At 43.6% G+C, this 13,055-nt stretch overlaps 1 protein-coding gene across 3 annotated transcripts in view; it reads right to left on the reverse strand.

Annotated features, from left to right (window-relative positions):
• Window positions 1-8,221: 8,221 nt before the first annotated feature.
• Window positions 8,222-13,055, reverse strand: part of LOC110593607 (cytochrome c oxidase assembly protein COX14) — a 5,809-nt gene continuing 975 nt past the window's right edge. Inside the window, exons 2-3 of one of the 3 annotated variants that reach the window (XM_021704886.1) lie at window positions 12,156-12,213; window positions 8,228-8,630 (exon numbers count right to left, since the gene is read on the reverse strand). In XM_021704886.1, the coding sequence (XP_021560561.1) occupies window positions 8,449-8,622 (174 nt within the window). In that variant the 5' untranslated portion in view covers window positions 8,623-8,630; window positions 12,156-12,213 and the 3' untranslated portion in view covers window positions 8,228-8,448. Of the gene's footprint in view, window positions 8,631-12,155; window positions 12,214-13,055 lie in introns of all 3 variants that reach the window. The other 2 variants (XM_021704884.1, XM_021704885.1) reach the window with 2 other exon arrangements.

A 13,055-nucleotide genomic window follows, 5' to 3' on the forward strand; every position in this document is an offset into this window, starting at 1 on the left:
GTGTCCCAGGCCTTGCCCATTAGTGCTTCTCTCCTGAGTCTTTGGCTCTGAACAACAGAAGAAACCAGAGAAGATTCAATCAACATACACTACAGATCTTTATGTACATGTAAACACACTGGAAATGGTCTGGAAGAATACACCAAATTGGTAATACTGGTAATTTCTGAGCAGGAAGTGGGGAGTAGAGGAAATGACAAGGGGTACTTTCAATTATCTCTACTTTTAAATATTTTACATAGAGAATATATTCATGTATTCCTGACCTTAAGAAGCTTACAGACTAGTATGAATGACACATTTTTTTCCTTAAACAAAACACAGCGTCTACTTTTTTTTAAGATTTTATTTATTTGAGAGAGCGAGAGAGGGAACACAAGCAGGGGGAGTGGGAGAGGGAGAAGCAGGCTTCCCGCGGAGCAGGGAGCCCTACGCAGGACTCGATCCCAGGACCCTGGGATCATGACCTGAGTGGAAAGCAGACACCTAATGACTGAGCCACCCAGGCACCCCAACACTTTACATTTTTGATAAAGGCTGTACAAACTTGTATTTCCATTAGCAAGAGAATGCTGTGTTATTTAAATATTAAAAGAGCTGTGAAAGGGATGTACTGGTTGCTATGGAGCACAAAAGAAGTCTTGAATATCATGAGAGGGAATCTGACCTTGATCGAGTAGCCAATAGATCTTTATAAAGCCTGCTTTCTTTTTCTTTTTTTTTCTTTTCTTGTGAAGGCATTTAAGAGCATACATCGCCTGACACCAGCTTGGGCTGCTAAGCTCTGCAGTTTAGTATGAAATACTTTATTTCATTACTTTCAAGAAAGTTGAAAATTTGTTTTGATTTTTCTTTTTTCTTTCTTAATTTTTTTTAAAGATTTTATTTATCCATTTGACAGAGAGTGAGGGAGAGACAGAGCGCACAAGCAGGGGGAGCAGCAGAGGGAGAGAGAGAAGCAGGCTCCTTGCGGAGCAGTGGCGGGGGGCGGGGGCGACCCCAGCACCCCGGAATCATGACCTGAGCCAAAGGCAGATGCCCAACGACTGAGCCACCCAGGCGCCCCACAATCAATGTTTCTAAGTGTTCTATAGTCATGGAAAATCATTCTATATTATAAATACCATACATACACACATATACATGTCAGTTTTGTTGTTTCTATCATTCATTTCCTCTCAGTCCTTATCCTATTCTTCTAGCACTGTTCAGTTTTTTTGTTTTTTTAAGTAGGCTCCCTGCCCAGCATGGAGCCCAATGTGGGACTTGAACTCATGACCTTAAGATCGAGACCTGAACTGATATCCAGTCAGACGCTTAACCAGCTGAGCCACCCAGGCGCCCCTAGTGCTGTTCCAATTCTTAAAAAAAGTATAATAAATTCTCTCACTATAATTGTATTTTTATCCTGTTCTCCTTACTTTCTTAAGAATTTTTGCTTTAGTTTCTTAATTGCTTTGTTCGTTTAAAACAAATTTATGAGGGTCATCCCTTCTTATTTCTTTTTACATTAGCAAATGATCCTTTTACTGTTTAGTATTTGTTAACTTTTCTTAATATTATCACTCTTTATATGTCTGCATTTTCCAGGAATGTCTTACCCATCTATATTCAGTCTCTCTAATAATAATGAGCATGCTTATTAGAAACTACGTATAACCTGATTTGCTTTTTTAGCCCAATCTATTAGTCTTTGTCTTTTAATTCAGTCCATTGATAGTGAAATAACTAATGAATTTGATTGTATTCATCTTAATTTGATATGTCTATTCTTCATCAAATATAGTTCATGGGGCGCCTGGGTGGCTGTCATTAAGCATCTGCCTTCGGCTCAGGTCATGATCCCAGGGCCCTGGGATCGAGCCCCGCATCGGGCTCCCTGCTCAGCGGGAAGCCTGCTTCTCCCTCTGCCTGCTGTTCCCCCTGCTTGTGCACTCTCTCTCCCTCTGTCTCTCTGACAAATAAATAAATAAAATTTTTTAAAAATAAAGGGAGGGAGGGAGAGAGAGAGGGAGGAAGGAAGGAAGGAGAAAGAAAGTTCATGCTCAGTAAAGATAAACAAAAGATTAAACAATTGCTTGAGTTTAGGTTTTGACAAGCTGTATTTGAAATGACAGTAGGTGTTCCAAGTGAAAATGACTGTTAGACCATTAGAGGTAAGGGAGGACTGGAACCTGGGCCAGAAAACCAGACTGGACAGCTACATATTGGCATTATCTGCTCTATTAGGTTTTTTTAATAAAGTTTTTATTTAAATTCCAGTTAGTTAATATACAGTGTAATAATTAGTTTCAAGTATACAATACAGCGATTCAACACTTCCATACAACACATAGTGCTCATCACAAGTGCCCTCCTTCATCCCCGTCCCCTGTTTCACACATCCCTCCACCCACCTCCCCTCTGGTACCCATCCGTTTGTTCTCTATAGCTAAGAGTCTGTTTCTTGGTTTGTCTCTTTTCTTTTCCTTTGCTCGTTTGTTTCACATGAGTGAAATCATATTGTATTTGTCGTTCTCTGACTTACTTCTCTTAGCATAATACTGTCTAGTTCCATCCATGTCATTGCAAATGGCAAGATTTCATTCTTTTTTATATCTAATATTCCACTGTGTGTGTATATGTGTGTGTGTGTGTGTATTCCACCTGTTCTTTATCCATTCATCTGTTGATGGACAGTTAGTTATCTCCTAAATTTGGCTACTATAGATAATGCTGCTATAAACGTAAGGGTGCATGTATCCCTCTGAATTCGTATTTTTGTATTCTTTGGGTAAATACCTAGTAGTATATTTTGCTTTAGTGTAAACTGCTGGATCATAGGGTAGTTCTATTAACTTTTTTGAGGAACCTCCATACTGTTTTCCACAATGGCTGCAACAGCTTGTATTCCCACCAACAGTGTAGGAGGGTTCCCCTTTCTCCGCATCCTCGCCAACACCTGCTGTTTGTGTTTTATTTTTTTTTAAGATTTTATTTATTCAGGGGCTCCTGGGTGGCTCAGTCGTTAAGCGTCTGCCTTCGGCTCAGGTCATGATCCCAGGGTCCTGGGATCGAGCCCCGCATCGGGCTCCCTGCTCGGCGGGAAGCCTGCTTCTCCCTCTCCCACTCCCCCTGCTTGTGTTCCCTCTCTCGCTGTGTCTCTCTCTGTCAAATAAATAAAATCTTTAAAAAAAAAAAAGATTTTATTTATTCATTTATTTGAGAGAGTGAGAGAGAGAGAGAGCACATGAGAGGGGGGAAGGTCAGAGGGAGAAGTAGACTCCCTGCTGAGCAGGGAGCCCGATGCAGGACTCAATCCCCGGACTCCAGGATCATGACCTGAGCTGAAGGCAGTCGCTTAACCAACTGAGCCACCCAGGCACCCTGTGTTGTTGATTTTAGCCATTCTGATAGGTGTGAGGTGATAGCTCATTGTAGTTTTGATTTGCATGTCCCTGATAAGAGATGTTGAGCATCTTTTCATATGTCTGTTGGCCATCTATATGTCTTCTTTGGAAAAATGTGTATTCATGTCTTCTGTCCATTTTTTTAAAAGATTTATTTATTCATTTTAAATAAAGAGAGCATGCATGTGAGCAGGGGAGGGGCAAGGGGAGAGAGAGAGAGAGAATCTCAAGCAGACTCCCCGCTGAGCTTGGAACCCAATGCAGGGATTGATCCCACAACCCGGAGACCACGACCTGAGCCGAAATCAGAGATGGACACTCAACTGACTGAGCCACCCAGGCGCCCCCACCCATTTTTTAATTGGATCATTTGTTTTTTGGGTATTGAGTTTTTGTCTTGTTTTTAAGATTTTATTTGTAAGTAATCTCTACACCCAGTGTGGGACTTGAACTCACAATCCCAAGATGGAGTTGCATGTTCTACCAAATGAACCAGCCTAGTGCCCCAGGTAATTGAATTTTATAAATTCTCTGTATATCTTGGATACCAACCCCTTATCAGGTATGACATTTGCTCTATTAGAGTTCTCCAGGGAAACAGAACCAATAGGTTAGAAAGAAAGCAGAGTTAGAAACTTATTTAAGGAATTGGCTCATATTATTGTAGCAACTGGCAAATCTGAAATGCTAGCAGGCTGGAAGTTCAGGTAAGAGTTGATAATGCAGTCCACGATCTACAGGCTGGAGGGGCACTGGCTGGCTCAGTCGGTGGAGCATGTGACTCTTGATCTTGGGGTTGTGAGTTCAAGCCCCACTTTGGATGTAGAGATTGCTTTAAAAAAAAAAAAAAAAAAAAGATCTACAAGCTGGAAACTCAGGGTTTCTATGTTACACTTTTTTTTTTTTTTTTAAAGATTTAAAAAAAATTTTTTTAAGTAAACTCTCCACCCAACGCAGGGCTCAAACTTACAACCCTGAGATCTAGAATCATATGCTCTACTGGCTGAGCCAGCCAGGCACCCCTATGTTACAGTCTTGATGAAGAACTCCTTCTTTGGGAACTCCCAAGTCTTTGCTCTTAAGGCCTTCAACTGATTGGATGAGACCCATCCACATTATGGAGGACAATCTGCTTTACTGAAAGTCTGATTTAAATGTTGATTACATCTAAAAATTACCTTCACAGCAGCATCCAGACTGATGTTTGACTAAACAATTGAGCACCATAGCCTAGCTAAGTTGACACAAAATTAACCATCACCTTAGCACCCACAGCAAAAGGTGACCAAAAGTGAATTATTTCTATAATGAGCATTTGCCAGTCTCCTGTTGCTAACCTTAAATACAATTAATAATTATTTAACATACTGACGCACATAATTTTTAAAAATCAGCATAATACCCTAATAGTAACATAAAGGAGAATTTTAAAACAATTTGTAATAAAATGATTTCTGTGTGTAAATACTTGGACATAGTTATACTAGCATTTAGGTGACTGCCCTTCTGTACGTTCACCATCAAGTCAGTGGTTACAAATGCAGACTGTTACAATCACATTGTGTCAGAGACTCAAATACCAAGAACAGGCTTTGCCATCGATGACATGGCTTTCTGAGATGGTATACAGAAGTTCTGAATAAAACGAATTGCTGTAGTCTTCCCTCCATTTTATATAAAGTTGCATGCCTAGAGAAATCCGAGTACACTAAACCTGTACAAAAAGTACATTTGTGTTTATATGGAAAAGAGAGATTATAGGCTTGGCTAATTATAAACTGTCTTTTCACTTATTTGAATATCTATGGAGACATCTGATAGTTGGGCAGGACTTGGGACTTGTTGTGCCAAGACTATCCCAGGCATTGCAAAAAATCTAGCATCCTTGGCCTCCACCCACCAAATGCCAGAGATGCTTCCCAATCATTGTGACACTCAAAACACTTTCACCTCAGGTGGTCATGGGTGGAGGGGGGCGATTACTACTTTGGCTAAGAACAACTGTAGTGAACAGAAAGCCATCAAAAATAGTTCTCCCCAAGTTTTTCTTTGAGCAATTGGAAAAAAAATGCAGAAAAATAAGGAATAATATATACTCCCATTATTTCCAACACCCAGAATTAACATCTCTAACATTTTGTCTTATCGCCAATCTTACTTGTAAAAGAAGTACAAAATTAGAGACCTGTGACATGGTGATATAAGAAACACAGGGGCACCTGGCTGGCTCAGTCAGTAGTCATGTGACTCTTGATCTCCGGCTTGAGTTCAAGCCCCATGTTGAGGGCAGAGTTTACTTAAAAAAAGAAAGCAATACATACATACATATTTGGTCTTCTTCCCAGTTATTGGCAGTTTCTAAGACCTCTGTAATCTCCAGAGTGATGTCTGTATGTTAATGAGGTGACTTGTGGGCCCCTAGCTAGTTTCAGGATGGGAGGTGATTGCCATAGCAACAGGACCAAAGGCATAATTAGAGGACTGCAATTTTCAGCCTCACTCTCCCAACTTCCAGGCTGGGGATAAGGGTTGGAGACTGAGCTAACTACCAATGGTCAATGATTTAATCAATCATGCTTGTGTAATGGGACCTCCATAAAAACCCTAAACAATGGGGTTCAGAGAGCTTCCGGGATGGTGAACACACTAAGGTGTTGATAGGGTGGTATGCCTTTACCCTGCCTTAATCATCTCTTCCATTTGGCTGTTTCTGAGTGGTATCCTTTATAATAAACCAGGAATAATAAAGTGTTTCCCTAGTTCAGCTCTGTGAGCCATCATAACAAATGATCAAACCTAAGGTCATCATGGGAACTGATTTGTAGTCAAGACAGGCAGAGTGTGGATAACCTGGGGATCTACTACTTGTGATTGGCATCTTAAGTGGGAGCCAGTCTTGTGAGACTAAGCCGTTAACCTGTGGGGTCTGTGCTAACTCCAGGTAGCTAAGGGCAGAACTGAATTGTGGGATACTCAGCTGCTGTCTGCAGAGGTTGGAAAATCGTTGTGTGTGGGAAAAACACATTTGGTGTCAGAAGTCTTGTGAACAGGGGCGCCTGGGTGGCTCAGTTGTTGGGCATCTGCCTTCGGCTCAGGTCATGATCCCCTATAGGATATTCAAGTAGATATGTCAAGCAACTGGGTATAGCTGAAACCCAAAAGGTCTATCTGGAAGATACAGATTTGGAGGTCAGCAGTAGGCATTAACAGCTGACATCTACTGAGTGCTTATCATATGCCAGACAAAGAAATACTTAATTTGAATTATCTCATTTAATCTTTAATCTCTTAAATTAGGAACTATTATTATATTTTTTTTTAAAGATTTTATTTATTTGAGAGAGAGAATGAAAGAGAGCACATGAGAGGGCGGAGGGTCAGAGGGAGAAGCAGACTCCCTGCCGAGCAGGGAGCCCGATGCGGGACTCGATCCCGGGACTCCAGGATCATGACCTGAGCCGAAGGCAGTCGCTTAACCAACTGAGCCACCCAGGCGCCCAGGAACTATTATCTTTTTAATCCCCATTAGACAGAGGTAAACTGAGGAGTTAAGAGTAATTGGCCTACTGCAATATGGTTAGAATGGTAGAGTTGGGATATCAACACTGAGCACTTAACTATTTTCATGTTAAAACTATTGAGTACCTAGAATAATCTAGGAAAAACATACAGAATGAGAGCAATGGTCTAAGAACAAAACTTTGAAGCACATCAGTGTTTAAAGTGGGCAGAAATTCCCAAAGGAAATCAAAAGGAAAAGTCAAAGGCATAGGAGGAAATAAGAATAGTGGTCCCACCCTGTGGCCAAAGCAGAACTTCAGTGCAGCTTCGAAACAGCCAGGGACGGACTGAAATCATCAGTGGGTGTGACACAATAGAGGCCCTGTTAACCAGGAGTTTCAACACAATGGTGTTGGTGGAAGGATGTCATACTTTTGAAAGTGCACAGGGGAGCTGGGAGAATGGTGATCCTTCCGGGATATAGGAAGTGAGAAAGCAGAGGCCGTGGAGTTCTTGGTTAACACACCAAGAGAGGATAGGAGTAAAAGGCCTGGTGGTATAGGAGAGCTGGATTTTTTTAATCACCGAAGAGGGCTTTCAGGTGAAAGGTTTAGGAGTAGAAGGACAAAGGTCAGAGCAGTATGCACAGAAAGCAGGAGAGAGGACAAATGCCCAAGAGGACTGTTATCTCAGGCGATATGAAGTCTACTTGCAAGCCTCAAGGCTCAAAGTGGAGTAAGTGGCAGGAACAGCTCTCTTCATAGCTGGGTTTTACCTGGAATGCACTGTTTTCTTTCAAATCCTCTTCACAACTTTGCAAAAAGACCTGCAGGCAGCTTTCCTGTGCAAGGGGCACAGGGAGAAACCAACACTATGCTAACGCTACACCCACTGAGCCGAAGGAGCTGGACTGCATTACCATAGGCTGCCCAACAACCCTTCCCTTTGGGAACTACGCCTCCTCCACTTTGGGCAGTTTTGATAGGGCTGTTAAACAAGGGCCTCTGCCTTCCTTAACCGAGGGGCACACATGTGGCCATGAGCGGCCCAGGGTACCCCTTTACCTGGACACAGTACTTGGTCTAGGAATGGTCACTGACCAAAGAGCTGTGGTCTTTACTGAGTCTTTTCAGGGGATTTGCAGAGATGCTGGGACAGTCTTCTGTCTGAGATCATGAGTTGACCCTTCTACTCCTAAAACTGCATACCCCCACTTCACGGGTGCTGAGAGCTCAAAAGATGGAAATCCAGTCTGTGACTAGAAACTGGTAGTCAAGGCCCCACCTCTGCCTTCCATAGCCTACTTGAGTAAACAAAAATACCAAGACACAGACGTGGCAAAATATTTAATGTGCACAGATGTGCCTCATCCTCCCATTCCTGTTGTGATCCCACAGCCGCCCCAAACCGGCGGTACCAGAGAGAACAGCGGCACTTTTTTTCAGCACGATTTGAAAACCATTAAGGACCTAGTTCTCGCGACTTGAAAATGATTGCAGGTGAGATCATTCCACAGCACGCCTCAGGCCTCTCTGCTCAAGGAGAAAAACCTGCAGTCCTACAGGACTCCTGAGGTCTTCTGTTCTTCTGCAGCCTGGCGCTGGGAGCTGCGCCGCTGGAAATAACGGTAGGCCCGGGCACTGCACAGGTAACCCCCGTACACAGTGAGGAGCATCATGGAGGTAGAGAAGGTCTTGTAGCCAATGTCAGCTAGCTGCTTGGCAGTTGGCATGTTGTCCCCTACAAAGAGAGAATGGATTTAGACCCAAGAATAAGGCCTCATCTGCCCAGCCCCCTTCTCTTTTTAAGGCCACTCCACATCTTCTGCATCCTGCTTAGTCTGCCTGGACTCTACTCTGAACGGCCCCTACACATATGCCAGAGGAAGAGGCACCTGGGTGGCTCAGTCGGTTAAGCATCTGCCTTCAGCTCAGGTCATGATCCCCGGGTCCTGGGATCGAATCCCTCATCGGGCTCCCTGCTTCTCCCTCTCCCTCTGCCGTTCCCCTCCGCTTGGGCTCCCTGGCGCGCGCGCTGTCAAATAAATAAATAAAATCTTAAAAAAAAAAAAAAAAAGGGGCGCCTGGGTGGCTCAGTTGGTTGAGCGACTGCCTTCGGCTCAGGTCATGATCCTGGAGTCCCGTGATCGAGTCCCACATCGGGCTCCCTGCTCGGCAGGGAGTCTGCTTCTCCCTCTGACCCTCCTTCCTCTCATGCTCTCTGTCTCTCATTCTCTCTGTCTCAAATAAATAAATAAAATCTTTAAAAAAAAAAAAAGATTCAGAAAGATAAAGTCTGCAAAGGAGATACAGAAACACAGCTGGAAATAGGTGCATTTGAATGACATTACAGGTAAAACCTGGCCCTCTATGTTTATGAGCTAAAGCACTGGTATGAACCACCCAGAAATGTTCTTAACTGATATACAAATATAAGCACACATCAATTTCTCTGGCTAGTAGGGAATTAATGGGGGTAATCGGGGATTAAACATTAGCAGTAAATTATTCTCTCTGGGAGGATCAAATGGGAGCCTTCTACACAATAACCAATTTGTTTTCCCATGAAAACAATCTTGTTCATGGTGGCTAAGTTCCCATGTTAGCCCTCAAGCATCTGTGTAAGCCATAATATACCTGAAATAATGCCAACAGTACACTGTTATTATTTCAGTTACACTTAACCTTCTATGGCATTAATTCTAAGTTCCAAACACAATACCAAGAACCTATCCCAAGGGTTAAAAAAGAAACTTACTGAGTCCCCAACAAATTGTTTGCAAAAGATAAATTACTTCTAATTTAGCAGTTCCCCGGATATTCTGAACTAGGGAATAAGATAAAGTTTAGCATGGGACTCTTTCATCCTGAACAAAATGTTCTTCAATTTAGAACTATGAATGTGTTCTTAGGCTCCTCACTGTTGAGGGAATTGATATTACAAGACTGACTGAGGGCGCCTGGGTGGCTCAGTTGTTAAGCATCTGTCTTCGGCTCAGGTCATGATCCCAGGGTCCTGGGATCGAGCCCCACATCAGGCTCCCTGTTCCTCGGGGAGCCTGCTTCTCCTCTCCCACTCCCCCTGCTTGTGTTCCCTCTCTCGCTGTGTCTCTCTCTGTCAAATAAATAAAATCTTTAAAAAAAAAAATTCTGGGCGCCTGGGTGGCTCAGTTGTTAAGCGTCTGCCTTCGGCTCAGGTCATGATCCCAGAGTCCTGGGATCGAGTCCCACGTCAGGCTCCCTGCTCAGCGGGAAGCCTGCTTGTCCCTCTCCCACTCCCCCTGCTTGTGTTCCTGCTCTCGCTATCTCTCTCTCTCTGTGTCAAATAAAAAAAAATCTTAAAAAAAAAAAAAGACTGAAATTAGTGAGAATAGGTTTCTTAAAAGTCAAGAATTTGGAAGAAGCGAAGCTCAGGATTAGCTGGTTAGGGGGTCAAGAGTAGGGTGAGACACATAAGCGCCTCTCAGAGTGAGTCCTGTTGGCTAAACACTGCTGTTGAGCCAGCCCTTGAGAGCGGAACCCAAGCTGAGCTGAGACACAGCTTCCCTGAATTATAATCCCAAATGACTATAGAAAGTGACATTAACTAAGGCCAGAGGAAGAAAACCAAATGACACAGGTTGAGGTAAGAAAGAGTTGTGACTGGGTTACCTGAGGTTTGAAAGGACCCCAAGCTGTGAGACTGTGAAGAAAACACACACACACGCACACACACACACACAGAGAGGACACTAAGGTGGTAAACAAGCTCCCAGCAAAGAGACCTGCAACCTTCAACGTCTTCCTCATTTATTCCTCCTCCACCTACTCCCCCATTACCCTGGCTAGATGCTAACCAGTTATAGGACCACTTCTTCGAGGGGCTGGAGGAAGAAGGCTGGAAGCATTCACCAGCTAACAAAGTAAAAGGATGGTACACCTTGGCTAGGAGAATGACAGAAGACCTACTAACAGATGTAATTCTGGTGTCCAGAACTTCACTACCGTCTCTTGTCTAATCCCAATGAGAGATTTCTATTTTCACATTAACCAAAACTCTCCACAGGCCCTGAGCTAAGGCAGGGCAGTAGAAAAGGAGAGGACAGATGCAGCAGTTATTTTGGAAGTAGAACAAGATTTATTAACAGAATGCATTAGGGCAAAGCTGAAAATATCTCCAAGGCAGCAAATCAGGAAACTCTGTGGATTGGGATACTGTTAATAGGAATAAGAAATGAAAAGAAACAGGTGTGTATCACTGTGTGTATGGGGGTAGTAGCGGCAATGAGTGGCAGTCAAGATCATGAACTGGGTTTTGGACATGTTAAAACTAAGATGTTCAACCCAACATTCATGTGATGATGTCTTTCAGGCAGATGGATATGCAAATCTGGACAGATCTTGGGAGAGAGGCTAGGCTACAGATACAAAGAGAGGTAACAAGTGACACCAAAGCAGAGGATAAGACCGGAGACAGAAGCCAAGGGAATGCTAATCTGAAGGAGGAAAATAGTGAAAGAAAGCAGATGGGAAATTTCAGAAACATCTGGGGGGCTTTTTTATTCAACTACATCTCCCCTCCTGGTTGAAAATCACTCCTGTATCAAGTCACTGCCACTGATAGAGATGTGCTGTATCCTTCCCACCTGTTGAGCCAAAATGAAAACTGGGAACCATTACTGCAAGTTAAGTGCCATGAACACTGCTCAGATCGGATCGCTGGATGGGAAAAGGTGACTAGATCACAGGTAAACAAACATTCCTAGGGTAGAAGTCAATTTAGTGCACTGAACTGGAACAGGCATTAAGTAAACGCACAGATTCTTTTTTTTTTTTCCTTTAAGGTAGGCTCCACACCCAAGGTGGGGCTCAAACTCACCCCACAAGATCAAGAGTCCCATGCTCTACCGACTGAGCCTGCGAGGCGCCCCAACAAAGCACAGATTCTTAGCTCCAGCAGGCCCACAAACCCCAAGTTTCATGTGCCTAGGCATTTTTCCGAGACAGAGAGAAACAGATTATTAGAAGGATAACCCCTTCACCTCATAGCTAAGAATTCTTGTGATTTTCTGGTTAAGGGAATAGAAGTGATAAGGCAGCGCTTGAGAAGGCAACAAGATCAAGGAAATTCTAGTATGTCTTGCTTATTGGTAAGGAAGATCTGAATGTGCTTTAGAGAAGAAGAAGCTGGTGGCTAAACAGAGGATAAAAGAGGTGGGCAGGATGGAACAAGACCTGGGATGGCCCAGGAAAAGGTGAAATTAGAAGCCCAGGTAGAAGGACTTACCTTGGAAATGAAACTTTTGAGGTTAGCAAAACACTGTCATGTGAGAGACATCAATTTTCTTTAAAAAAAAAAAAAAAAAAGTCGGGGCGCCTGGGTGGCTCAGTCGTTAAGCATCTGCCTTCGGCTAGGGTCATGACCCCAGGGTCCTGGGATCGAGCCCCACATTGGGCTCCCTGCTCGGCGGGAAGCCTGCTTCTCTCTCTCCCACTCCCCCTGCTTGTGTTCCCTCTCTCGCTGTGTCTCTGTCAAATAAAGAAAGAAAATCTTTAAAAAAAAAAAAAAGTCAATGCTGGGTCTGTTATGGGGTGATGGGGTTAAACTGAAGGTTCCCCAAAACGGGAAAAAACCACAATACCAATATGGAAAATTCCATAGGAGTGCAATCTGCAAAGTTCGGGCTCTTCTCTTTTTCTGCCCCCTAAACGTGGGAGTACCTCAAGGCTCGGGGTTCTCCTCTGGAAATCATTTCTTTTTTTTTAAGATTTTATTTATTCATTTGAGACAGAGAGAGAACAAGCAGGGGGAGAAGCAGAATCCCCGCTGCGCAGGGAGCCCTACGGGGGTGGGGGGGCAATCCCAAGACCTGGAGATCATGGCTTGAGCTCAAGGCAGACGCTCAACCGACTGAGCCACCCAGGCGCCCCTGGAAATCATTTCCTCAAACGTGTTCCATCCACCTCCGCTTAGATTTACTCATTTATCTGTTTACCTTTTACTCCCGCAATGAAAGCCCCAGAGAAGAAAAAGTCTCTGTCTCAAAGCAGCTTATGGCTGATGGGGAAAAGTCATAGATCCCTAATTCGGTTACATAACGTAGAAGACGGGCGGTGACCAGAAGAGAAGAAGCGAAGTGAGAGCTCAGAGAAAAGGTGGGGGCTCAAGAAGTTAGCAGTAAGCGCT

Source organism: Neomonachus schauinslandi, chromosome 5 (genome assembly GCF_002201575.2).
Source record: "Neomonachus schauinslandi chromosome 5, ASM220157v2, whole genome shotgun sequence".
In the NCBI taxonomy this organism is placed as follows: Eukaryota; Metazoa; Chordata; class Mammalia; order Carnivora; family Phocidae; genus Neomonachus; species Neomonachus schauinslandi.